The sequence below is a fragment of the Pollachius pollachius genome (genome assembly GCF_949987615.1).
Source record: "Pollachius pollachius genome assembly, chromosome: 16".
NCBI lineage: Eukaryota > Metazoa > Chordata > Actinopteri > Gadiformes > Gadidae > Pollachius > Pollachius pollachius.
The window spans coordinates 13,835,437-13,862,056 of record NC_136949.1 but is presented as its reverse complement, the minus strand read 5'-3'; the positions used below and the strand labels follow the sequence as shown (position 1 = coordinate 13,862,056).

Below are 26,620 nucleotides of genomic sequence, written 5' to 3'. Positions count from 1 at the left end.
GGTGCAGGGAGCGCCGGTGGCTGGGGGGCTTGGACCCCGGGGACGACTGGTGGGACGGGAGAGAGGCTTCGTTAACAAGGAGATGATCGCCTCGTCAGATCACTTTTAGCATCTTTTCTTTCCACTGTTTGATCAATAATGAAGTTCTGGGTGATTGATTATGTTTTTCGTTGCTTTTCTTCTTAGTGCATAAGAGCCCTGAATTCAAAGTTGATGTTGATTAATGATGAGCAGAGGGCGGACACGCAAACTGAGGAAGAGGAGAGAGGGCCCAGCTCGGCAGGGTAGGGCAACAACAACAATATAGTCGCCTGCATACAACACACAGGGCTGATGAGTGACTGGGTACATACACAGAGTCCCATAGCACGGGGACAGTCTCAGAGGGGACCAACCACACCCTGATGGAGGACCCTTTGCTGGTCACTAATGCTAATTCTTCGATAAACAGCAACAATAAAAGGCTAACATACAAACATTTGTATTCAAGCTGTATAAATGTTACCACTTAGACAGGACCGGCTCGGTAACTCAATCCAGGCAGTTGGGCAGCAGAAGGACGGTGGCTTGACGGATGAGCGCATTGAGCGGCGCTGGTCAATGAAGAGCGCCTTTCCGTACTCATTCTTAAAATGGCCATAGTTTCCCCAAACAACATAAATCAGGATCAAGACGCGGGCTAGCAGTGGTTCTGCATGCGGTAGGCGCCTCCATGTGCGACCCAGCGAGCCGTCCCAGAGGCCTGCCTGCGGGGCTCACCTTGTCCTTGTGTCTGCGGGGCAGCGGCGGGGGGCTGTGCCTCTTGGTGTCCTCCTCCATGACCGACTTGGCGTAGAGCTGGGGGGAGTGCATGTCCCGCAGGGAGGGCCGGGCCGCCGGCGTCGGCACGCCCCCCTCCATCCCACCCTCGCCGGGAGACTTCCTGACACACGCACGCACGCCCGCGCACAAACACACACACACACACACACACACACACACACACACACACACACCATTTGTTATGGGATCAAAGGCACACATGCACCATGCATTTGGTTTGCCTAGCGGTTAACGGTGTGTGATATGAATACAAGATATACACAAGTTCTTCTGCAGGTTTTGTGAGACGGCAACACGAGTATCTGTGCAACCCCGTCACAAACCCTGCCCAGCGGGGAAGCGCATTTCATTGATGCCATGATATTTCTGCGGCTATGACTCATCCGCCAAAATAAGCTTGAATTCTCCCCAAAGGATCTGGCTTCCCAGTGAACAGTGTTTTCTTGGTATGCTTTTCATGTAATGTGGAGGCGTCCTCGCTAGGCTTGTCAATCAAACATCTTGGAAGCCTATTAGATCTCCTGGCATTCACTGTTTTCTATCCTCTAACGCCCAGATTCACCGTGGTGTGTGGAAATAGTCACCCACTATAACCAGGGGAGGGTACAGCACCGAAATTGGTGTCTATCAACATGGAAAAGTAATCTAAAGGTTCTCTTAGCTCAGCCGTCGGAGGGGATCCAAGTACTGTGCCCACTGCGACTACGCTTAGTCACAGGTCAGAAGCAGACCTAGGGACAGGCCGGTGGGACGGCGTTGTCACTCGAAATGAGCTAACCAAGATTTCCTGGTGGAAGCGCATTGACAATCGCAGTATTGAGAATCCAAAGTGCCTGAAGGCCGATCTAATCCGAAGGCTTGGGACCGTTGCCAGGGCCATGAATGACTCGTATGCTGGTTGCACAACCGAGGACATCTTGGAGCAAGGCACTTGAGATCCCAAAGCTTGTGGCGGTGACGTGTTGCAACCGTTTCTTCTGGCGGCAGAAGAGTGTCGGCTCCAGACGGCTCTGCACGGTTTATCTTCTGAAGACACCGGTTTTATTTGAACCACCCGAATAGAAGCCACAATATTGTTCTGTCTTTCTGTCACATGAATCATAGCAACATTCCTTTCAAAGATCTATAAAACATACCTAAACACCCAAAAGGCAGATTACCTCAAAAGTACATTCAGCAGATGTTTTTTTCCAAAGTGAGGCTGAGAACAATCCACACGCACAATCTACACCGGAGTAGCTACAACAAAAGTGACATTCCTGCGCGAGCCTCATTAAAAAAAACAAAGAGTTCCCCTAGAATAAAAATGTATCCGGAATGATCCTGCTCTTTCTTTGTCCTTACTTGCGCGTGTCTCCAAAGTCCACAGAGTTGATGGTGGAGCCGGGCTTGCGCCAGCCAATCAGGTACTTGGACTGAGCGCCCTGGCGAGGGTAGAAGCTCTTGGGGCCCGGGGACGCCGAGGAGGCCTGGGAGGAGGGGGAGGTGGCCGAGGACGACGACGACGACGACTCCTCGCGGGGAGAGCTGTGGCCCGAGTGGCGGGAGCTGAGGGAAGAGCACAGGGGGTTGCATCAATCTTACACCTGCACTGGGTCACTTTTCAATGGCAGCCAGTGAAACGTATCTGAAGCGGGAAAATCTGAAAGAAAGCTCACACAGTGCAGGTTCAACCATGTAGAATCTTTGAACATACACATCCAATATATACAACTGATGAATGTTCACGGGCCCAAATTAAGAAGCATTAGTGCACACACACACATACACACACACACACACCTGGAGTGCGAGCCGACGTCGCTCAGGCTGTACGTGCTGCTGTCCCGGACCAGCAGGTGGGTGGGGGGGGTGCGGCCCGTGCGCTCCATGCTGCTCTCCGACGGGGGGGGCACGGGCGCCTCGGCCGCGGCGGGGGACCGCTCCAGCATCCTGCGGCCCCCCTCGGTGGGGCTGTGCCACGGGGAGGGCGTGGCCCGCTCTCGGCCGTCCCGGCCGTCTCGGCTGTCCCGCCCCTCCCTGGCCCCGCCTCCAGCAGCGCCGGGCGCCAGCAGGGAGCTGGAGCTGCCGTGGTGGGAGTGGGGGTGGGCGTGGCCGTGGGAGTGGCCGTGGTGCGGCGCACCGTAGGAGCCCGTGTCGATGCCGCTGTCAGCTGAGGCGCCCCCGAGGTAGCCGCCGCCGCCCAGGCCGTTGGGCTCCGCCTCGGCCGGATCGCCTCCGGTACTAGAGGGCCCGCCGCCGCCGCCGCCGCCGCCGCCGGCCCCCAGGTCAAACCACTTGTCGCCGTCGCTGAGGCCCCCGCTGGAGGCAGTGCTGGACAGGGTGTTGCTGCTGGAGTGGCCCGAGTACGGGCCGTCCGACTGCACAACACACAGCAGGAGGGAGACAGGTCAGTCCGGGTCGGAGGCCAAATGCTACGTTTCATTAGGGCCAATCCCGGGCCAGCGGCTGTGACACGATGCCGCAGCCTTAGTGAAAACCAAAACCAGTGGAATGGAAACTTCTGACACTTTCGTATTTTATATAACGATGAAATGGCACCCTGACAATAAACTATGTTGCATAAATAGTTTTTTAAAGTCAAATGAAATGTGACCCATACGGTCTTTCATGCAGCCACAAACTTTTAGGGCTCATGCTGTGATAATCCTGCAATGAAACGAGTCTTGCATTTGTCAGTATATTCGCTGGAATAAAGCCCTTTTCGTACATTTGTTTGATGATAAAGTGTCGTGTTTCTCAGTGTATTCACTGCTTGAGAAGTCCTCTTATTACATTCGTATGCCCTTCCTCCTACGCTGGTAATCTCTATGCAAGCTGAAGCTACCGCTCATGATTAGTTTGAGTCAGCACCAAACTCAGTGATATCACAGAAACACTGTGGAAAAACAAGCAATATGTTTGATGCATCGTTGATTGTGACTGGTGGGGGGGGTGAGAGCTCATGGAGAGGCTGACCTGGCTGCCTTTCTTTGGGGACAGGTGGATGACCTGCTCCTGCCTCTGGATGCGTGGCGCTCCAGAGTAGCCCGGGCCAGACTTCGCCACGGGCGCTTCTGCAAAACACACACACACACACACCATTGAAGACCATCACATGGAGGCTTTTCAGTCACACACAGCAACACAAAAACATGATCTGGGTTATAATGAGACATTTGCATCATAGTTTCTAGATCTATCAATATATATATATATATATATATATATATATATATATATATATATATATATATATATATATATTCTTCCCGTCCCACCTCCTTATCACCATTTATTTAGCTAGCAGGGAGATAACGTCTGCGTGTGTGTGTTTGGGTGTGTGAGAGCGTTTTTTTCGGCATATTAAAATAATGTGCTAGCCGCTCGAGAATAACAGCCAGGTAATGACTAGAGCCAGACAGAGGAGAGAGGAATGACAGACGAGGTGTGGTTTAGCAATGGGCACCTCATTATGCCACTCTCTGTCTCTTCCACTAATGAGGTTGTTGTTAGCGGGTTGTGTGTTAGGTCACGTGCACTCGTGTGTGTGTGTGTGTGTGTGTGTGTGTGTGTGTGTGTGTGTGTGTGTGTGTGTGTGTGTGTGTGTGTGTGTGTGTGTGTGTGTGTGTGTGTGTTGGCGTTGTTATTATTTATTTATTGACGGAGCTCATGAATATCGTTGTTCATAATGCATCTTTTCTCAGTTGTGATCTTGGGAGTTGCTTTGCATAATATGCTTCATGTTACGCATGCTCTCCATCGCCTCAGTCGATTGATTCCTTGCACAGATCAGGGGATTGTTGAAGAACGTAGTACTAGGGCCCCACGATCGGTGGTCCTGTGGGACTGTGTGCTTCTGAGGGAGGGATTCCCGATGGGAATCGAAACAGAGGAAGAGAAGGGCAAACAGAGTGCCCGGATCGTGTGACTGGGGTTGTTTCTGAATGGCAGAAAGACCGCATAATCAGAGAGGACGACAGGGAGAGATTCCAAAACACACTACTGGCATGGTCTGGTACAAGATCTTTTTGGGGGTTTTGACCGCGTCCGAGCGGGCCCCCAGGTCCTAGGTCGGGCGCACCACAAAATGAAAGACTAGGAAAGCCTTTCTCCTTATTTTAGCCCTTGTGTAGGAAGTGTGTGTGTGTGTGTGTGTGTGTGTGTGTGTGTGTATGTGTGTGTGTGTGTGTTTGTGCGTGCACATCAGCTGGTGCCTAGAGGAATGCGACACTTGAAAAGAGGTGGAGATGCAGCAATGGTTTAGAAGAAACACAGCTCAATGTGAGAGGACTGTCAGAGGCAACTCTACTTACAGAAAGGAGCTGCATGAGAGAGACACACACTGCGCGTGCGTGTGTGTGTGTGTGTGTGTGTGTGTGTGTGTGTGTGTGTCAGATAGAGATGAGGGGGAAGTAAGTAGGTGGGTGGGTGTTGAGTTATAATACAAGTTGACCTTGAGGTGGCAGAAAGTGCCTGAGGAGCCACGAGGGAGAGGAAGCAGCACACAGAGAGGTGGTTATACAACTGTATCCAGAGGTATACCCCTCTCTCAGAGCCAGAAACAAAGAGAGAAAAGCCAAGCAGTAAATACATAGAAATAAAATCAATTCAAATGAATGAAGTGTTCACCGAGGGGAGAGAGAAGATGTTCACACACTGCTTTCGAACTGCTGTGCTGAAAATACTTAATTTATTTCACTGTTCTCCCTCTCTCCCACTGCTCTCTCCCCGCTCGTCTCTCTCTCCAACTGCTCTACTCAATGCCATCTCTTTGCTCTCTCTCTCGGTGCTCTCTCCCCCGTTCTCACTCTCTCTCTCTCTCCCCCCACTTCACTTTCCGACTGCTTTTTCTCATTGCTATCTCTTTGCTCTATACCCTATTCGCTCTCTATCTCTTTGCTCTCTCCCCCTTTCTCTCTCTCTCTTGCTGCTATCTCTTTGCTCTCTCCCCCGTTCTCTCTCTCTATCGCTTGCTGCTATCTCCTGTGCTCTCAGCCTCACTACCATCTCTTTGCTGTGCCTCCCACTGCTGCATCTCCCTGTCCTCTCTCTCTCTACTCTTTCTGCTCTCTCTCCCTCCCAGCCCTCTCCCTCTCTCTCCCTCTTCCTCTTTGCACAGTCTCTTGATGCTTCACAGAGGCTGCAATTTCCTTGGCACCCAGGAGGAGGAAGAAGAGGAGGAAGAGGAGGAGGAAGAGGAGGTGGAAAGAGAGGTGGAAGAGGGGGAGGGTGGTCAGCGATAATGCAGCGGTGGAATGGGATGATGGGAGCTGGGAATAAAAGAGGACAGACAGGTGGCTACAGTTCCCATGTCCCGTGTTCAGGGAGGGGACGTGAGCGGAGAGTCCTGCTGAATGCGGAGCTCTCTGAAGCCACGGACAGCCTGGCTCGCTGTCTGTGTGCTAAACCTTCAAAACATGTATGTACAGCGCATGGAAAAGGAAAAAACCTTTTCCCCCGCCCACACTAGAACAGAAAGAAGGACAGAGACGGGTGGAATGAAAGCAGAAGACAAACAAGGAGTATTCTGCACATACTGAGCCTTCTTTACTTAGAATTCTGTTCACACATGCACACTCCCACACAGGGAATGACGCGTGCACACACACACACCCACACAGGGGAATGACGTGTGCACACACACCCCCACACATTTGGACGGTTTAACATCTGTCCCACTGACAATCTTGCTTGACCTTTATGCGATACGATACCTAACTTTTCTAGGACCAATAATGTCTATTGTTTTCATTGTTTCCCCAAAATACACCCACGTCGTTGCTTCTGTGATTTAATATATACGTTTTTCATGTAAATAATGCGTCAAAATTGCAATACTGTGAATATTGTTAAATGTTAAATTCCTCACTTTGTCAAATGTTACTGCATTAAAATGTAATCCTTGAAATTGTATTAGATAATGAGACCAAGTAAACATAAAAAAAGTTGACCTGCAGAGCCTCTGTCGACCGCGCCCCCTTCCTCCATCCTTGACCAATTAGGAGTGGACTTGCCGCTGGACCCGCCTTCCCCCACAACCTGACGCTCTGAGGACATGGGGGAGTGACGGCTGCCTCCGAATCTGGACGCGTCACACACACACACACACACACACACACACACATTATATTAGTATACACATTATATTTGTATTGACCAATCACGAGTGACTCATGATCAGTTAGGGCTGTACACACACACACACACACACACACAGACGGACAGACGGACAGTTCCTTACTGCTCCGGCATGGACTTCTGGGTCCTCCAGTGGGAGGAGCTAGCGGAGGCGTCACTGGAGCAGGACAGGTTGCTGGGGGAGCTGCGGTTGTGGGGGGAGCGGCCCAGCGCCAGAGAGGACCCCAGGCCGTAGCTGTCACTGCCCCCCGGGGACATCCTGGTGAACACACACACACACACACACACACAGGTTTGAGAAAAGATGAACAAAGTTTGATAGGGTCCACTGGTTTGGCTGCTAGACTAATCTGTCCGGCATACATCTAGGTGGACACGCCCCCTTGTGATGTCAGAAGAGGCCGATTTCTAAACGGCTTGTAACGGCTAATCACACTCACACCTGGTGGTATAATAGGTCACCTTTAACAGGGGGGCTGTCAACTGAACCAAGATGAGTGTGTTGCTATGTTATTCCAAGATGCCTTTCCCCATACGATACAGCGTAACCCAGTTGACAGGAATGAATGAAGAGCGCCCGTGTGTGCGTTGTTGCACTCATATGCGCGAGTGTGTGCGCTCGTGCGTGTCCGTTCCTCCTCACCGCTTGGGGTCCAGCGGCCGCCCGTCGCTGCTGACGCTGCGGGGGATGACGCCGCCGCCGCCCCGCTCCAGCCGCTCGGCCGACAGCGTCTTGCCCCCCGAGCTGCCCAGGCTGACGGCCCGGTTGGGCGTGTGGGGCTGGGGCGAGGCCGTCAGCGACTGCTGGGGGCTGCTGGAGGTCCGCTGCCACTTGTTGTTGTTGCTGCGGAAGGGGAACTTGTACTCGAAGGAGCCGCCGCTGCTGCTGTCGCTGCTGCCCTTGTAGTCCACCGTGGGCACGCGGAACATCTCCGAGCAGCCCCTGGGGAGGCACGCAACGACGGGTGTGTTAGCAGGGCGGCGGGTATAAGGTGTGGATGTGTTAGCATGTCGGCGGTATAAGGTGTGGATGTGTTAGCATGTTGGGTGGTATAAGGTGTGGATGTGTTAGCATGTCGGCAGTATAAGGTGTGGATGTGTTAGCATGTCGGCGGTATAAGGTGTGGATGTGTTAGCATGTTGGGTGGTATCTGTTATGCATGTGTTAGCATGTCGCCGGTTATATGTTATGGATTTTGTTGGCATGTGCGTTGGTACATTGAAGTTATGGATGTGTTGGCATGTGTGTTTTGAGGTTATGGATGTATTAGCATGTGTGTGTGGGAAGTTTATAGCGGAACGGTCAAAACAAATCTGACCACCGGAAAACATAAATCCCAGACTCTATTTATAAGAAATAGCTGAGCATGACAGTTCCCCTTCAAGCTATGGATGTGTTGGCAGTGGGCTGTGTACTGTGAGAGAGTGAGGGAGTGATGCTAACCTAAGTGGAACCTCTAAACCATGGGTGTCAAACTAATTTGAAATGGCCGGCCATCATAGACCGAATGCCACTGCATTGGGGCCGGACAGCAACAAACATTTCTCATCCGCTTGACAATATTAAATTCTTCACAAGGAGACCAGTGTGTTTGTCATACCTTTCCCTGTGGATATTGCAATGGTGGCGAACATAAAAAAAATAAAATGTAGCCATTACTTGTGGGCACACATGCTGGATTTCCGTTGAGTTTGGTCAATAAAGACTTCCAACCATTTTGACAAAATGATTTGCTATGGATCAACAGTTTTTTAACCATTCTTCGTTTTTTATGCTATTTTTTTAATTATTACGAATCAAATCAATCAATATATTATTCCAATTTTCTTTTCTGTTTTTGTAGGGTATCCCTGCAAAACAATCCCTCCCAAATGGTGTTGTATTATTCCCACTCAAAAATGTTGTTCCCAATAATAATGCTGGCATGTGGATTGTTATATTTAGTTTGAAAATGCAGATTGTGAACAAAGAATGAAACATTATTTTATCGGGTTAGGGTTTGTCATGACTACATAGAAAAGAAGCAGGACCCTCTTGTCCTTGCATTCTACTTAGTGAGCGTTGATGGGGACTTTGGTTTAAAGCTGCTGTATCTTTTAATTAAAATAAAGATTGAAGAGCTACAACTTGAGCGTAATTTGTTAGCAATGACATTGCAATCGACCTGCTATTACTAACTGAAATGTTCTGTGCGAATATCTTCTCAGATAACTACGCCTGGACCTGTGTGACACAAATCCGACTTTAGACCAGCCCTGGCGACGTCCCTCTCCTCCAAACCGAGATATTCGTGTGGAGGTATCCCCCCGTCCCACCAGCCCCCAGACCCACCCACCTGCGCGGCGTGGCGTCGTCGTACGGCGGTATGATGACCACGCGCACCGCCACCGACGTCCTCAGCAGGTCGATCATCTGCTCGTGGGTGAGTGTCGCCACGGCCACCTTGCAGATCTCCACCAGCCGGCTGCCCTGCCGCAGGCCCGCCTGCCAGGCGTAGCCGTAGGGCTCCACCTGTGGGCGAGGAGGAGTCGTTGCAGGTCATGGTACGTATAGGGAGGTCTCCTCCCGACAGAAAGGATAGGACCCGTGTTCTAGGGAGGCTGAAGCACTGCCCCGACACTGCAAGAAGGAACACACTCGAAGTGGTGATCAAGGCCTTAATGCTGCGGTACGTCTTCTGTTCGTCCCGCTGTAGAGTTGATATTTGGACAGCTGGTCAACACCGTTAGACACACTGATAGTTCCTTCGCTCCCCGCTATAGATAACTTTATGACAGATCCAAGATACCTGTCCAGTATCCAAATATCCAAATATCCATTACCTAAGGTAGGTTTGTTATGATGTTTATGTTGCAGTGACTAAACCACATATTCAGAGTATAAGCATGCATTTGTAGCATCTCATTCAAGGAATGAGGTATTGCTGCTTATACAAGCGGCAAGAATGGCAATGTTTATTTATGTGGAATTACCGTTACTAAGCCACCAAAATGGGCTGGCATTTATGCCGTCAAGATGATTACAATCGCAGACAAATATGCGTGGGTTGTTTGCAGCAGTTTGCTGACAGTCGGCCGCCGCGGCAGCGACGTTGAATGGTGTGCGTGATGAAGGTAGAGCAAGGTAAGAGAGGCTTTGCATGAGGAACCAACAGGAATGGCCTTTTCTCTGAGCTGCTGCAGAACTGAAAGCCCTCAAACCTCCTAGACCGCTACTAAAGGAGCTGCATATCGGAGTATGTGTTTAGGGCATCACATCTGTCGCACGGCACTCTGCGGAAATGAAATGCAAAATAAGATGACACGGTGAAACGAGTCGCCTTCAGATCAACCCACCTCAGCAACGATGCCCTCGTAGTTGACGTGGAAACCCAGCTGACCCAGGCCGTTGCGGCGGAGTGTCATCTCTGATGTCTCGCAGCCTTTGGTCAGGAACTGGACCCAGGCAAGCATGGGGAGGGGGTGAGACAGGAAAATCTTCATTATTCATCATTCATTATTCATTCAACAACAAGCAGGTCAAAGTAATGGGGAAAATCTTTGCATCAGGGCCACTGATTGCGCGATGTTTGTGGGTTGAAAATGTGCTTAAGTGATCCCTGAGGGACTTGTAGGACTATAAATAAATATGAACTAAAAGTCCAATAACAGACCATCGCCCAAGTAGTGCACACAATCATGTGTGCACTACAATCATGGGCGCGCACAAACACACACACACACACACACACACACACAAAAGTGACACTCTTACAGTGGACTTTTATTTGAATTGATTTCAGCTCTCCTCATTTATTTTATTTATTATAAATGCATTAATGACCCAAGTAAGCCATGGCAGGAAGGAACCCGGGGTGAAGGAAACGAGAGGTAAGGGCTGTCAGCAGAGCCGTTTGAGAGGCGGTGGGTGAGGACCTCTGCAGAGTGACAACCCCGCCGCGCAGACAGGCTCTGACACTGGGCACTCGGGGGGCTGCTTTAAATATGTGCGCACGTGGGAGTAGCAGCGGGAGAGTGCCTAGGAAATTATGGCTCGCTGGGGGGGGACGGGAACATAGAGGAATGAATGAGAGAGAAATAGAGGAGGGAAGGAGAGAGACACAGAGAGAGAGACACAGAGAGGGAGGCAGAGAGAGAGGGAGCTTAGTGAGATGAATTTCATTCTAAAAGCTGAGTTCCCTCCCTGGTTTTGAGGTACAGAGTCACTGTAGCGGTCCAAATGACTGGAGATTAATGCCAGATGCACAAAATGAGACATGAAAGCAGTGAGCTCCTGAGCTTTACCAATAACAGCCTGTGTGTGAGCCTATGTGTAAGCCTGTGTGTGTGTGTGTGTGTGTGTGTGTGTGTGCGTGTGCATGTGCGTGTGTGAGCATGCAGAATCAAAGCCAATGTCGGATTTAGACTTTTTTTTGTTAGGCTATATGAATACACATACACGCACATGCACACACACAGACACACAACAGTTAGTCGGAAGGCGCTGTGAAAATCAAGGCATTCAAAAGGACTGATGATTACATAAGGAAACAGCTCCTTTTATTTATTTATTTCCCCCCCCTCTAGCCAGTTCCCATGGAAACAACAGAGGAAGAGCTTGGACCAATTACAGAATGTGTGTCTGCGCAAGGCTGTGTGCGCTTTGAGTGTGTGCATGTTGGCGTAGGTGTGTTCGCTCCTTTTGCCCGCACATGTGATATTTACAAGTGGGTTGGCCAGAGGTGTTTTCGTCGAGTGCCCTGCATCAGAGCGCCTGTACTGAAATACCACGGCCTGAGCCTGTGGCAGCCGTTTCCACCCATTCGCTCCACTACCAGACTTGATGCCAACAAGGAATTAAAGGCCAGGCAGAAGGGTCAAATCGAAGCCGCCTGTCCCCAGCTTGGTGCTATTAACCTAAAGGCAGATGAGACCGCCTTACCTACAAAACAAAAGCCATGAACCAGAAAGGAAAGGAACACTGTTGCCTTTCATTTCTGGTTCATGTTTTTTGTTCGTCCATAAATTTTGGCATCATGTCGATTTGCAAGATCTTGTTGCGAAAAATAGTTACCGTTAGTAATAAATAAGCCGACAGATGTTACTGCGCGTGTCTGAATTGTTAATGAAGGTGGTGCAATCGGCAACGTTTGCCTGGAGGCTACACGGGAGATGCTTACATGTGTAGCCTACTTTTGCTTCCTGTGATGTAGCGCAAGCCTATTATCCAGATATACAACCGCGCCGTGCGTAGGCTGTCAATGTAAAGGCTGCGGGTCTCGTGTGTTTAGTAGTCAACCAATTCGGCGATGGCCTTTGGTTACATTCATTATTTATTGGGATTTATGTACAGTTTTATGCATGTGGAAACAGCTTGGAAATGTATCTTTGTGTTGAAGAAATTGGGCCAAAACTACAATTAAGATATTAAACAACATAAATAACCAGTATGCAAAGGAAGCTGAAACTGCGTAACACACCGACTCTTGGGACATCCGTGCCCATGAAAGGAGGGCTGTGGACGGCCTCACTCACAAGCTCAACCTGGGGGGTCCAGCTACAGCGGACAGCTCTGTTATGAAGTCTAGGAACTGTTATCTAGTCTGTAGGGTACATGTTGACAGGAGATGACTATGGCTGCAATCGTTTGTCTATACGTAAACGCATCGGCTATGCTGTTTGAAGACATCGCTTCAATTGAAGCGGCGGAGCAGCAAGTTAGTTTAAGTCTAGGTGCAAGTCTAGCACAAACCTACACTACCGTTCAAAAGTTTTGCGTCACTTAGAAATGGTTGTACAGTCTAGACATGTTAATGTGGTAAATTGCTATTTTAGCTTGAAACGGCAGATTTTTTATAGAATATCTACATAGGTGTAAAGAGGCCCACTTCCAGCAACCGTCACTCCTGTTTTCTAATGGTACAATGTTAAGATAATCATGTTAAAAGGCTAACTGATGATTAGAAAACCTTTGTGCAATTATGTTAGCACAGCTGAAAACTGTTGAATAAAGGCGTGAGTTTACATGGAAAACATGAAATTGACTTGGTGACCCCAAACTTTTGAACAGTAGTGTGTATAAAAAAACAAAAAACACAGGGAGAATGAAGCCTGGTGAGCAGCAGGCATCCCATAACCGAGATCAACAAAAAGCTATTTCTATGGTAAAGAGAAGCCTACCCTTATTGTGAGTCAATATTAATTATGTTAATTTTTTCATTGAGGCCTCAGTGACTGAACCTAATGACCCTTGTGCACAATCGTTTTTGAGACACTTGATTGGCTCCTGCAATGGGCAAATTTGCAAAGTTGATTGGTCGAACACCTGCTTAGGGCATATATCGGTCGATAGAGATGGGGGGCCGATCAATCGGTGCATCAATACCGTAAATGGATTCACCTCAGTTACTGACAGTGAATGACGCTCATCTGCTGAACATCAGCTGCAATCATTTTTGGTATCAAAATAAACATGCTGTCTGTTCACAGGCGGGTGAGCTTTGTTAATGGGAATTTACTTTCAATACAATTCCTTACTTTCATTCTAGAGGTTGTAGATGTATTCGTCCTTGCATACCAAATAAGTTGTTTGTGTGTGAAGCCCCAAAAATGCTTTGCTTTGTTGCTTATTGATGAGACAGCCTGTGAGCATGTCACATGATTCACACGTTTGTTCCTCAGCCATTGAGTCATCGTCTCTGAACCCATCTGCATAAGAAACCAGAAGGCCATGTCTGACTGGGCAGGTCTAGTTTGCTGGGCATGTTGACTATCAGACAGCCAATACGTCTCACACAATCGTCCAACTTTCGACGACTTAAAGGTGGCATATTATACCACCAGGTGTTGAGATTAGCCGTTACAAGCTGATCACAAGTGTCCACCTAGATGCATGCTGGATAGATCCCTTTACCAGCCTGTCCGTACCGCGCTCATCCGTCATACATCTCGGTGGACACGCCAACTTGTGATGTCAGAAGAGGCCGATTTTCAAAACGGCTTGTAACGGCTAATCCCGCCTGGTGGTATAATAGCTCATCTTTAAAGTGATCCCCAAAGTGGTCGGTAGCATCCTAAATCTTTATAACAAACATGGCCGCCCTCACCTCCAGCCGCTTGACCACCTCCTTGAAGTCGTCCGCGTTGTTCCCCGCGCTGCGCAGGCTCACGCACTCGCCGCGCTCGTAGAAGACGCGCAGGGAGGCGGCGCCGCCCAGCGTCCAGCCGATCACGTCGCGCGTGGCGCAGTTGAACACCAGCGCCCGGGCCTCGCGCTCCAGCAGCACCAGGAAGTCGTTAGAGAGCGCCAGCAGGGCGTCCACCTCGCCGCCGCCGCAGTGGTCCTCGGCGTGCACCGCCCACGTCACGGCGCCCAGGCTGCGCAGCTCGGCGCCGGCGTACGGCCGGCTGCGCTCCTTCTTCTTGTGTGCCAGCGAGATGAAGGGGAACTTGCCCGAGGGGTCGATGGGCGTGCTGGTGGCGTGGCGCTCCGCCAGGTCCCGCAGGTACTCCTGGCGCGTGCGCGTTGCCATGGCGCGGAACTTCTGGGACTTGTGCGCCGCCCCCTCGCCGTTGATGACCTTGGCCAGCAGGAAGTCCCGGAAGACCGAGGACTTGGGGAAGGTCACGCCCTCCGGGATGGGCGGGCCGAAGGCGGGCACGTCCTTGGAGCGGGTGACGGCCACACTGAAGGGGAGGGGGGGGGTGACGGACGGACGGACGGACCACATATGGAGATCAGTGGGCACAGTACTTTGGGCAGGTCGGTGAGGTCGGAAGAACAAAATGGCATGATTGCGGGGAAGATGAACAAACGCATACCTTGCCAAACACGTTGGTTGAAACTAATTGCGCCTCACAGATTTTGTGAGGCGCAATCCTTATGAATCCTTCTCTACAGTTGACGGCAATTCTAAGTTGTGTGCTATGAGCCAGGAAGGCGAGGATCTATTTGATTTGATATACCCGTGTCTCTTGCTAATGGAAACGTTCACCCACCAAACCGAGACCGCATTGAATATAAAACAAGTTCCGCTAAAGGACTTCGGTCTGCACCACTCAAAATCAAATCACCTTCTTTTAAAGTGTTCTGCCTGCTTTACAAGGACAGCTGGAGAGACAACAGTAATCCATCGTCACACAATGTTGATGATTTGACACATCCCTAAGTCACAGCTCGGGTGTTATACTGCTGCATTAGTCTGCCATGCAGGTAGCATTTACTTTCTTTTGGGGTAGAGGTGGAAATCCTGATTTTAACATTTGTAATGCTAACCCTTAGACAAATTGTGCTGGAAACGAGTTGTTGAAGGAGATGCCCTAGATTTATAGGAAGGGTACACTCTGGGTACCCGCAAACCCTTCATCACAACTGTTCAACAGGGTTTTCCCTAACCACTTTTCCTTTGTCAAGATAAAAACAAGAAAGGATAACAACAAGTCTGTCTCTTTGAGATGCACATGAATGTAAATACAACTCATTGTGTTTTATCCTCAAAAGGCAAATTCTCCGTCTGGGTGTAGTCTGGGGTCATGGGCCAAGTGTTGCATCTCGAAACATTAAATACTCTGTTGACTACACAGGGTGTTTGTTGCGCTCAGTGTTTTGGTGCTGTTGGCAGCTGATGTGTGAATGAGGTGCTAGTAAGAAGCTATAACTACTGCCGTTTTGTAGTACTGTTGTGTGAGCCATGCTCTACAAATTCTGGGGATTTGTTAGCACATAGACTGCATAACCAGATTGGACAAATGAGCCACTTACCATGGCTTTGTTTCACACACACACACACACACACACACACACACACACACACACACACACACAGGCTGTGGAAAAAGTGAACCAAGATGAGTGTGTTAAGCTATTCCAAGATACCTTTATGTAAGAATCCCGATCTTGAATTCTTTAAAAAGTGTTGAAATAATCATAGTGTTGTTAGCCATGAAAATGCGTCGTGTGAAAGAAATTTCATTTTCATGGAGAGCACATGAAGAGTTTCTCGATGGGCTGATTGAGTGATTGCACACAAAAGGCTATTCTTTCTCCTTTTATTATCCGTCCCTCATCAACGACGTCGCAATAAGAGCTCTGAAAAGCACTTTGTGGCCAATTGTGAAGGGCCCGGTCCGTGAGTCACCTGAACGCAGCTGTGACTCACGGGGGGGGGGGGGGGGGGGGGGGGGGGGGGCACAGCGGAGAGAGGGCTCGGATCAACGGCAGAGCTGCGCAGCGGTAGCAACACGGAGCAGGACGAGGACACACACAGACAGACTGAGTACAAGCAGAAATGAACACAAGCACACAAACACAGACCCCCCCCCCCCCCCCCCCCCGACCCAGGACAGAGCTACATACAGAGCCATACAGACACACAGAGCCACACACACACACACACACACACACACACACACACACACACACACACACACACACACACACACACACACACACACCACACACACACACCCCAACACACAGCAACAGGAGGCTAAAAGGTAGGGGAAGGCAACACGCATGGCTGTGGTTGCAGTGTTTTGCAGTCTTATTAATATCTAATGTGTGGGCTGCAGCTCTGTGACCCACTGCCCACCGGGGCAGCCATAGAAAGGGAACAATTCAATACCTAGCAGTAGGCGGCCCGCAGGTAGGTGTGTATCTGTGTGTATCTGTGTGTGTGTGTGTGTGTGTGTGTGTCAGTACGTACCATGGTGAACAAAAGCTCTCAGATATATATGATTAACACGTCAAACTACCACAAAAAGACGTACACGTCAGACTTCTAAATTTGTTAAGGGTTTGTTAGCGCTTACTGGAGAGTGGAATGATAATGGAGAGGAGGGTATTGTGTTCATTCATTTCTCTTGTGTTGCAAAGTGCAACTGCAGTCTCAGGATGCCAAACCCGGGCGCTGAGAGCTTCTGAGAAAGTTACGACAGCGGCAAACTTTGGCTCAGTGTGTCTGATGGTTGGAGAAACAAACCCTGTGTACCAGACAGGAACCTCAGGCTGTTGTTACTGATGGTCGTCTCCAAGGATGAAGCAAGGTAGGTACTATAAACATTGATTTAGATCAACCTAAATCACTATTGGACTATTTTCCCAAAAAACAAAATATTGTACTGGTGGCTACAACTGTAACACTTGATGATGCCCGTCTTTGATGATATTAAATATGAATGTATCCCTTAATGTCTCTAATATTAAGGGAACAAGTGACATCATCATATTTCAATGTGTCAGTCAATGAGTTACCTTGTCCTTATTATCACAGGAGATTGGCTTGCACGGTTATGAAAACATAAAGATATGTTTCTCTTACTTTAGGCATAGTTTTAACTTAGGTTAATCTCACACCCCGATGCCCCAACCTTATCCTGAAGAACTCAAACTAAGACACATTATGTACTTTGTGAAGCTACAGCCAGACCGAGGGAGTAAACAAATCCATCGTCAAGTGCTCAACACATGCACATATGGCTTAAGTTCATTACGTCAACAACAAAACACACTTGTTTTGCAAAGTGGCGCCTGAAAAGTTATTTTTTGTTTGCTCTGCAATAATTTGCCGCATAGGAAACGACTGTGACTTCAAAAGAAAATGGTCCGTGTGTGTGTGTGTGTGTGTGTGTGTGACAGCAAGAGAGCGATTGCTGCAGAGATATGAGAATAGAAGAGGTTTTAAAACTTTAAAAAATCTGCTACCCTATATATCTAGGGGCAAATGCAAAAGTCAGTTTGAAATGCCACTTTCAGTTTAACTCTCTAGCTTGCAGTAGTATGGGGAGAATAATAAATCAATCAATTTCAATAGCATTGTAACAATTCGCTTTTTCCAAATGGTACCAACTGTATGCTTAATTCTGAGCCGGGGATTGCCTGAAGGGGACACCATGGAGAAAAACAGCTGTGGTAAATTATAATCTTCTTCCATAATTCCTTTCCATGCTGGGCTGAATTTAATAAACCCAGTACGTTTGTTCAAAAGGGAGGATGTGCAAAAGGACAAATACAAACCATAGACAACCGCATAAATCAACTCACAAGGTGAAAACCGATTACCGGTTACATTACATCCGTTAACTCAGAACAAATAAACACTGACAAACAGGAGAATAATCCCCACAACACTGTGATGGATTGAGGGCACGTCAGAGGAGGGGACAGCATGAGAGGTGCGGCCCCCCCCCCCGGCGAGCCTCGTGCGGTGCGCTCTCACCTGTACCAGGTGTCGTCTGTGCAGGGGTTGTGCGCCCGCACCACCACAAACACGTGCTGGAAGTGCGAGCGGATGTTCTTGGGGGTGAACGGCTGGGCGCCGGGCTCTTGGAAGACGATGGTGACGATGTCGTTCCCGATGTGTCGCTTCCGTAGCAACTGGGAACACCCGGAGAGAGAGCGAGAGAGACGAGTTTAATCAATATGCATGTGATTTCATATGGATTCACACCAGGCCCGAAACCCTCTTTGTAGCATAAATCATTATTCATGACGTGGTGTATCTTACCTCCAACATTAATAATGACATTATTGACCGTAAGAGTAAACTCTGTCCCCACCAACCGCTAACCCTGCTACAATTCTGCTGAAGTTGTGGTCCACCCAGCAGTGTCCTGCAGCCAGCCTACCTGCTGTTTGTTGTTGGGCGTGTAGGGCAGCATGGTGGACACGTGGAACATGATCTCGTAGTCCTTGTAGGTGGTGTACAGGGAGTGGGTACCGGTGGAGTCGGCTGTGCAAGGGGAAGGCGGAAGGCGTCAGTGTGATCTCCGACACGGTTCACAGAATTGTGTTTCCCGGTTGACAGTTTATCACTTCCGAGGTTGACAACGTCCGACAAACTCATCTGTGGTCATTCGAAAAGTTTCCTGAAGAGATTTTCGTTTATTGGACAATAGTTTTACGTTACCGGATTTATTCGGTAACGAATAAATTCAATAATTTATCCAATATCCTTAGTGCAACAGGTGCATCCAACTTTTAAAAATCCTAAATGCAATACATCATTTGAAGGGCATCACTCAAAACCCTTTGTTGTGCACGCCTGCCCGTGTCTTTGTCTGTGTGGGCGTGTGCCCGACCATACGCACTCTTGGTGTCCAGCTGCGCACGGTACTTGGAGAAGCCCTTGAGGCGCACGCGCTCGCCAATCAGCTGCAGGAACTCCTCCAGGGCGGGGCCCGCCGCCTCGTTGTTGTACATCTCCTCCTCGCTGCTCTGGCCTGCTGCGCAGTACATCACCCCCACCTTCAGCTGGAAGCTCAGCTGGAGACAGGGAGGGAGTGAGAGAGAAGGGAGGCATGCAAAAGAGAGGGAGAGAGGTGAAGATGAGAGATAGAGAAGGAGAGAGGGAGAGAGGTTACGCGGTATAAATGACGTTGGTAATGCCCTTTGTTTCCAGGTTTTGCAAGCCGTTCCAAAGGCATTCACTGTCGCTGAGGGAATCTTGTTGACATTCAAAACAGAAATCGTTTTTCTGTTTTGTTTCCGTTTAATGAACAACCAGCCTGTGAGATTGCGTTGCCATTTTTCCTGTTACGTCAAGGTTGACATTTCAGGTTACGATAGCCGCTCAAACTTTGCATTTTAGGGTGCATGCGTAAAAGAGGCTCTCACTAATAGGGAGTATTTGCTGCACCTCAACTCTTCTAGAAACCTTTTTTTTTTTCTCCAGGTAAAATTGCAAGCCATTTAGTTATTTATGCTTGATTTATACAGTTGCAAGGCATTTCTCCTCATGCTTCGCCATGTAGATGCTGTTACAAGAAGACGTAATGGCCAGGTGCCAGCAGGACAAAACAATAATTCCAATCCTGACGTCAAAAAGAAGTGCTTGAATGCACCTATAATGAATGTTATGTTTTCCCCGTTCAACCCCATGATCTCAGTAAGTAACGCCCCCATCCTCTCACTATATTTTAAATGCATTAGACGCAGAAAACAGCGATCCCATAAGTGATCGCCTTTTAAAAAATGTAACATTGATTATTATTTATTTTACTATGGCTAGTAAACGGGAAAAAACATCAACAGCTGCAACCATGAAGGTATCGGGAGCTCGGTCTGAATTGTTTTGCTTTACTTATTTAACATCCAATTAGGTGGAGTTGCAATTCGGATGTTAAGAAGAGATCTAGTTATATAAATGGCAAATAGCTCACTTTTATTGCAATTTTATTCTTTCTAATTTAGAATAGACCGAGCCATTACAACTTGCAATTTGACATGTGTTTTGCCTCCCTCCCTTCAGATATGCACGGATGCGTTTCGCAATGAACATCAGTCTGTTCTTAGCTGGGAGGCAGTTCATTAAAACACTCCTCCCAATCAGCGTCTCTCTTCGCTCCTGCTACGTTTTTCTACTGCTCCTGGAGTGTTGTGACGTTGGGTATATTCTAGTTTATACATATATGTATGCACATTTGCATTACATATTACAACGCTCACATATTTTAATGCACATTCTCCCTTCAACACAGAAGTGTCCTCCTCTACCGAACCAAGGTCTGGATCCCTAAAGCGGTGTGCCCGTCATGGCGGGCGCGGGCGCTCACCCCCTGCTCGTCCAGCTTCATCAGCTGGTCCGTGACCTTGGGCGTGTTGAGCGCCAGCCGCAGGCAGTGCGCGTTGAGCTCTGGCACCAGGTGCTCCAGCACCTCCTTGAGGGGCAGGCCCCGCGCCAGCCCGTGCTTGGAGGTGGACGGCACGGCGTCCTCCATGACGGAGCCCCGCAGCGTGGCCAGCTAGAGGAGGGCGCAGAGGGAGACCAAGGGAGGGCGGGTCAAAGCATGGAGCGGCTCGATCAAGGGCTTGATCGACAGGTACGATTGTGTGAGCAAACGTTCAAGGCTCGGGACGGATTGAATGCGGTGCAGAAGATTTTTAAATCGATGCCTGATGTGAGCACATTTTGGCCATATTATTGATGGAAAGAGTGGCATAGCGAAACTACCCTGCAGTTTATAGAGGTAAAAATGAATGATTATGCATTTCAGAGCCAAACCTACCCTGGGATTAAAAAGGTCAGACAATATGTATACAGCACCCAACAGAACCAGAAAGGGTGGCCAAAAACCGTGAAACGATCCAAACCGTGACTCACCAGAGCAGTTCCACCCCTAATGCCCTGATCGAACCTCAACATAAACCACTGCAGCTGTCTGAAACGGTGAGGTTTATATAAGAGGACAAAGGTGCTTCAGTTTATGTACGAGTTTATGGATAGGCTCTGACGGTGCTATGTCAACCGTGTCCATTTCACTTGTGTAATTTTCTTTTAACATTTCTCTTTGTAATCACTTTTATGATCCTTTAAATCTCTTTCAAATCTGAGATTGTGAAATAAATGTATCGAAATAATAAACAGCCAACAACAGTTTGTATGTTTAAAAGAGGCTGTATAAATGAGCTTTCCTTGCCACAACAGCAGCAGCTTTGTGTTTACCGCCGGTGTTCCGGTGTTGTATTTGTTGTAACAGGGTAGTTCAGTCTCTGACGATGATTTATTTTCGGCTTTGGTTTTAGCTTCGGATAACATCAGGAAACATGATCAGTGTGCTGTGCGTGCACGTGCGTGCGTGTGTTTGTGTCTGCTTCCGATGCGGAAGGATTTAAGCTTCAGGCAAACAAAAGAGAGCATAGACAAAAAGAGGACTTTGAATAAATCAAGAGTTGCTACAGAGGCTCAGGACGATGTCCGAAGAGGACAAAAACACAATAAGACTGAGCTAACACATGCCATTGGTCGAGAAGGTGGACCCCCCCCTGACCCTTCTCTGAGGGAGGGGTCAAAGTTCATAACATCTAGTTGTCGGTCGGGATAAGAGAGGCAGAGACGGAAAACAATGGCATTCTTAGATGACAATCTCTTTTCACCGATGCCTTGCAGCCTGCCCATGGCAACACACACACACACACACACACACACACACACACACACCACTTCCTGCCCTGAAAATAGCAACTGCAGCGGAAAGAGATGCGAGGGGAAGCATGCAAAATAAATAAAAAAATATATATATATTTCTAAAAATAAAATAATATCAACCCAATTAAAAGCACCTGACTGCAGTTTGCCCCTGCGTCATCTCCATTAGACCGGAGTGGTTGTTACTCACGCCATCCGTTATAGAATACTTTGGTGGTCTATGTATTGCTCTCCACTCGAACACCTCATGCATTATTTTAGTGCGAGAGCTGGAGAGCGACAGCGCGCCCCTCTAACGGAGGCGGTGCTGATGAGCTTGAGTGGGAGGGGGCGTTCGCACTCCTGGGATGTGCTTATCGGGAGCGCGGCTAGGCAGCGGGCCTACAGATGGTGGGAACGGCCAACGCTATGAAACGCATGAGAATTTCCCCTCAATAATAAAAACGCATTCGAGCCGCTGATAATAAAAGAAAAACGGGGTCCTTAACTTCCCACAAGCTCCCACAGGGGAGGGGTGGTTTACTGGAATCAGTGTGCTCTAGTTTGCCGCATTGATACTTATAGTTATGGTAGCTCCAGTTAGAACAGGCAGCCCAGCGCTCAGTTGTTAGTACGTAGTCATACATAATAGTACGTTTGAGCCAATGCAATGCTATTATTATCAGCATTATTGTAAATGGATCCGCTAATAATTTACTATTATATATTATTATATCATATAATAACACTAGCTTTACTGTCAATTTTGTTCTAGGTTGATAGAATAATATAAAAAAATAAAGATCAACAGGAGTTTTTGGGGAAACAGAAATCAAGTTTTCTTTTCGTTTTTCATCGTATTCTTAACATGCACTGCAGTGAACCGAGCTAGAGAGGATAACACTCAGAGGAAACACATCACCTCCAAACAGCTAGAAAACGCATTCTCCCCAGCACTGGCGATGAGTCTAGCTGTATGAATGTGACGATCCTTGAAGCAAGCCAACACATCCCACTGAAGCATGATTTATAGTCGGCAGGCATGAAGCGCGAGAGACAACATGAACCACATGTCACGCAACCACGGCCCTCACGGTTCACCAGGTCGTCTATCAAGTGTCGTCAACCTCGGGAAACGTAGACCTCCCCGGGCGATTCATGAACGGTGCATCGCGGCGTCTCCACATGCCACTTAACGGGGAGCGGTGAGGGCCGAAGCCTGTCATTGTGTGACACGGCGGGGTCAGAAGGCGCAGAAGGCCGCCCCCGCGGCGTACCTCGCTGGTCCTGAAGATCACGCGGTAGTTGTACTGCTGGCCGTGGTCCTTGTGCTCCTCCAGTTTCTCCCGCCGCAGGCTCACCGCCACGGGGCCCAGGCTCTCGTCCACCCCCAGGTAGTTCCAGTGCTCTGGGACCAGAGCGGAGGCATACACGCGTTTCAGTCTTTGAGCGGGCGGCACTGTTATCCTAAGCCAGTTACAAGTGCGACTCAGAGCAATTATCCAATCAAAAGAGTCGACAATCGCAATCAGAAAAAAGTTAGCAATTTACTGCATTTCAATGAGCGGTTGTTCATTGTAACAATCTGTTAACTGAGATAAAAGTCATCAAAAGTTTTATTAGGGAAACGGACATGTTTAAAAAAGGACTAAACTGGTCTGGGGGATAAAACCATCATAACTCTGTCTCTCCTGGCTTCACTAAAACTACAGTTACGAATTCCCTTTGTCAAGATGAATGAATTGAAAACAAAAGCTAATGCTATTGCTGGTATTTGTGATAGGGCACGTTCACACGAGAATCTGTACAACAAAGTTAACTTTAGCCAAACATAGGCAACAGAGGTTTGATAACGACGCCGTGAGAGGCGGTTACCACGGGTGAATCACCAAGTCCTCGCCATTTGAAAGGATAAACACCAGCTATATCACATGGCTCAATTCATGGCCTAGCGGTCAACCCTGTCCACCTCTTCCTTCTGCCCACCTCTGAGGTAGAAGTACTTGCGGTAGTAGTACGACCCCAGGTCCACGTGCTCCACGATGTAGCGCTTGGCCCGCTCCGTGTGCTGGCCCTGCCCGTCCTTGGGGGCCTCCAGCACGGCCACGCCCGCGTTGGTGAAGTGGCTGGAGAGGGTGGCGTCCAGGGGCCCCTCCTCCGTGCTGCCCAGGGAGCCGCTGGAGCCGCCCCCGCTGCCTATGCTGCCCTGCTGGAAGACGACGGACACGGTTCACCCGGGGTGAGTCCCTCTCCTCGGTGTCAGACGCCCCCCCCCCCCCCCCCATCGGTGAACCGGTGCTTACCTGTTTGGAGGGGCAGATACTCCTCTCCCCCTCGCCGCCGATCTCGTTCCTGAAGCAGGGGCAGCTCAGCACCAGCTCGTTGCTCTTGTCGTCCCCGGGGTCCAGGGCCGGGTTGGTGCCGTGTCCTGAGCCCTCCTTGGCGCTCAGCTCCTCCTGGGATCCGCAGGGGGAGCCGTACGCCCCGCTCTGATTGGAGGAGAGGGAGGAGGAGGCCGAGGCAGCGGCGGCGGCCGAGGCGCCGGTGGTGGTGTTCTTGCGCTTGCCGCCCGACTGCCGCGTGTGTATGAGCTCGTTGAGGTCGAAGAGCAGCGACTGGACGTCAAAGTGGGCGAAGCCCTTCTGGCACACCCAGGGCTTGTGGACGCTCTGGCCGCCCTCCTCCCCCTTCCCGCCGTCCTCCGCGTCCGAGCCCGCCCGCGACGCGTCGCCCTCCGCCTTGACGCTGCGCAGCTTGCGGAAGATGGACTCCCCGCCCGTCTCCGACTTGGACCTCCTCTTCAGGTGCTTCTCCCGCTCCTTGAGGCGGCTGGCGGGGCTGCCGCGCGTCTGGCCCAGCGGCCCGTCGGGCAGGTCCAGGGCCGCCTGCTTGATGGGGGCCACGGTGAGCAGCTCGCCCAGCCTCTCGGGGGCCGGGCTGCGCTGGTCAGGGGCCTCCGACGACTGGTAGCCCTTCAGCATGTCGAAGAAGCTCTCGCCCGAGCCCCCGTGCTTGTCGATGGAGGAGGTGCTGCCGTACTCGCGGTGCATGGGCGTCCATCCCGAGAAGGACCAGCCCTCGCTGCCGTCGCCGTCCAGCTCGCTGATGGTGATGTCGCTGTTGCTGCGCTGGCGGATGCGCCGCATGCCCTTCCGCGGGGAGCCCTGGTAGCCGTCGGGCGACAGGAAGCGGTTGTCCTTGCCCTTGCTGTGCATCTTGTTCTTCAGCGTGTTGTGGATGTTGCGCAGCATGGACGAGTCCTGAGGGCTGATGAGGTGGCCCAGCTTGGCCGACAGGTTGCTGTGGGCCGCGACGGCCGTCACGCCCCTCTCCCTCTCTCCGCCGCCGCCACCCCTTTCTCTCTCTCTCTCTGCGCCTCCTCCTCCTCCTCCACTGCCAAGACTCCCTCCCCCGCCACTTCCCCCCGAGCCCCCACCTCGCTCTCGCTCTCCGCTCCCCGAACCCGAGGAGCTGCTGGTGTTGGTGGAGCTGGGGGAGTCTGTTTCCACGGTAATGTGCCAAACGCTGCTGCTTCCTCCTCCTCCTCCTCCTCCTCCTCCTCCCCCGTCCTTCCTGGGGGGCCAGTCGGCGACTCGGGCGCGCACCCCCATCTTGGGCACGCCGGGGTTGGTGCCCGGGGCGTTGGAGCCCGACGAGGACGACGACGAGGAGATGTGCGTGCTCTCGCTGCGGGGCGGGGGCGCCCCGCCGTTGGGAAGGCGCAGGCGGCGGGTGTAGAACTCGTCAGAGGCCGGGACCGAGCCCCCGACCGAGCGCTCCGTCTGGGAGCGCTTCAGGCTGGTCATGGTGCGGGGTGGGGCGCGTGCGTGAAGGTGGAGGTCGAAGGCTGCGGGTGGAGGCGTAGGGGTGGGGGTGGGGGGGGAGGGAGGGGGGGGGGGGGGGGGAATGGGGAGGGGGGAGGGGGACGGTCGGGAAGGAAGTGAAGAGGGGCTCAGGTGAAGACCAGCATCATGGTGAAGGAGGAGCGGCCAGAAGACACTTCAGGGCCACCGTTCAGGGCGCTGCTGGGAGGGAGGGAAGAAAGTATGAGATTAGATTAGTAAGGAAAGGAAAAACACAAGAAAGAGCGAAAGAACAGAGCCAAAGGAACGGTAACAAGAGCAGACTGAGGGGTAATGGTCTGATCAGAACTGAAAACAGTTCTACCAATCAGACATATGGCCCAGCATTGTTTAGTGAGACAATGCACATAATTGGGCCTTTGAGATAACCCGACGTGTGGGGAGCCGGGCAGAAAAAACGTGAATTACCGAATCATAAGCAATCACCATTATTGTGAAATCCTCTTTCAACCCAAGGGTCTGTGTGTTTCCTGAGCGCTCTACGGCCTTCAGGAGGCCGATGGAGATGGAAGGGACTGAATGGGGGGCGGTTCACCACCGGGGACAGGTTTTGTTCCAACCACTGTCTGCATTCTGAAGCACATTAAGACGGGTCCCTATACAATAAACTCTGCACCACACAGACATACGGACCAAATGGAAACAGGATAGACAGAGGGGGGCAGTGGAGAGAGGGGTGTCCACAGAAAAACACACCATGGTTGGGGGAAATTAGGAAAAAGAGGAAAAAGGGAAACTAAAACAGGTCGTCTTTTCTCCAGAACACTTATATTAAAGACCATTAGCCCTTGTAAGAAGTCATCGAACCTGATATAACATGATTAACAACATAACAAAAAAACGCCATCGTTGTTCTAAAGGACAGCACGGATCTGAACAGTGCATGACTTCCACAACTGTGAGAGCTCAGTCTCCATCCGAGCCAGGGCTGCA

At 50.2% G+C, this 26,620-nt stretch overlaps 1 protein-coding gene across 1 annotated transcript in view; it reads right to left on the bottom strand.

Moving 5' to 3' along the window:
• Positions 1 to 25,643, bottom strand: part of sipa1l1 (signal-induced proliferation-associated 1 like 1) — a 33,270-nt gene extending 7,627 nt beyond the window's left edge. Inside the window, exons 1-18 of the mRNA XM_079753301.1 lie at positions 24,128 to 25,643; positions 23,811 to 24,033; positions 23,102 to 23,232; positions 20,473 to 20,661; positions 19,009 to 19,183; positions 18,547 to 18,650; positions 18,138 to 18,295; positions 14,028 to 14,607; positions 10,279 to 10,377; positions 9,279 to 9,454; positions 7,586 to 7,885; positions 7,046 to 7,201; positions 6,756 to 6,886; positions 3,781 to 3,878; positions 2,605 to 3,182; positions 2,167 to 2,370; positions 760 to 922; positions 1 to 46 (exon numbers count right to left, since the gene is read on the bottom strand). The exon at positions 1 to 46 is cut by the window's left edge and continues 180 nt beyond it. Of these exons, the coding sequence (XP_079609427.1) occupies positions 1 to 46; positions 760 to 922; positions 2,167 to 2,370; positions 2,605 to 3,182; positions 3,781 to 3,878; positions 6,756 to 6,886; positions 7,046 to 7,201; positions 7,586 to 7,885; positions 9,279 to 9,454; positions 10,279 to 10,377; positions 14,028 to 14,607; positions 18,138 to 18,295; positions 18,547 to 18,650; positions 19,009 to 19,183; positions 20,473 to 20,661; positions 23,102 to 23,232; positions 23,811 to 24,033; positions 24,128 to 25,630 (5,014 nt within the window). The 5' untranslated portion in view covers positions 25,631 to 25,643. The remainder of the gene's footprint in view (positions 47 to 759; positions 923 to 2,166; positions 2,371 to 2,604; positions 3,183 to 3,780; positions 3,879 to 6,755; positions 6,887 to 7,045; positions 7,202 to 7,585; positions 7,886 to 9,278; positions 9,455 to 10,278; positions 10,378 to 14,027; positions 14,608 to 18,137; positions 18,296 to 18,546; positions 18,651 to 19,008; positions 19,184 to 20,472; positions 20,662 to 23,101; positions 23,233 to 23,810; positions 24,034 to 24,127) is intronic.
• Positions 25,644 to 26,620: the final 977 nt, after the last annotated feature.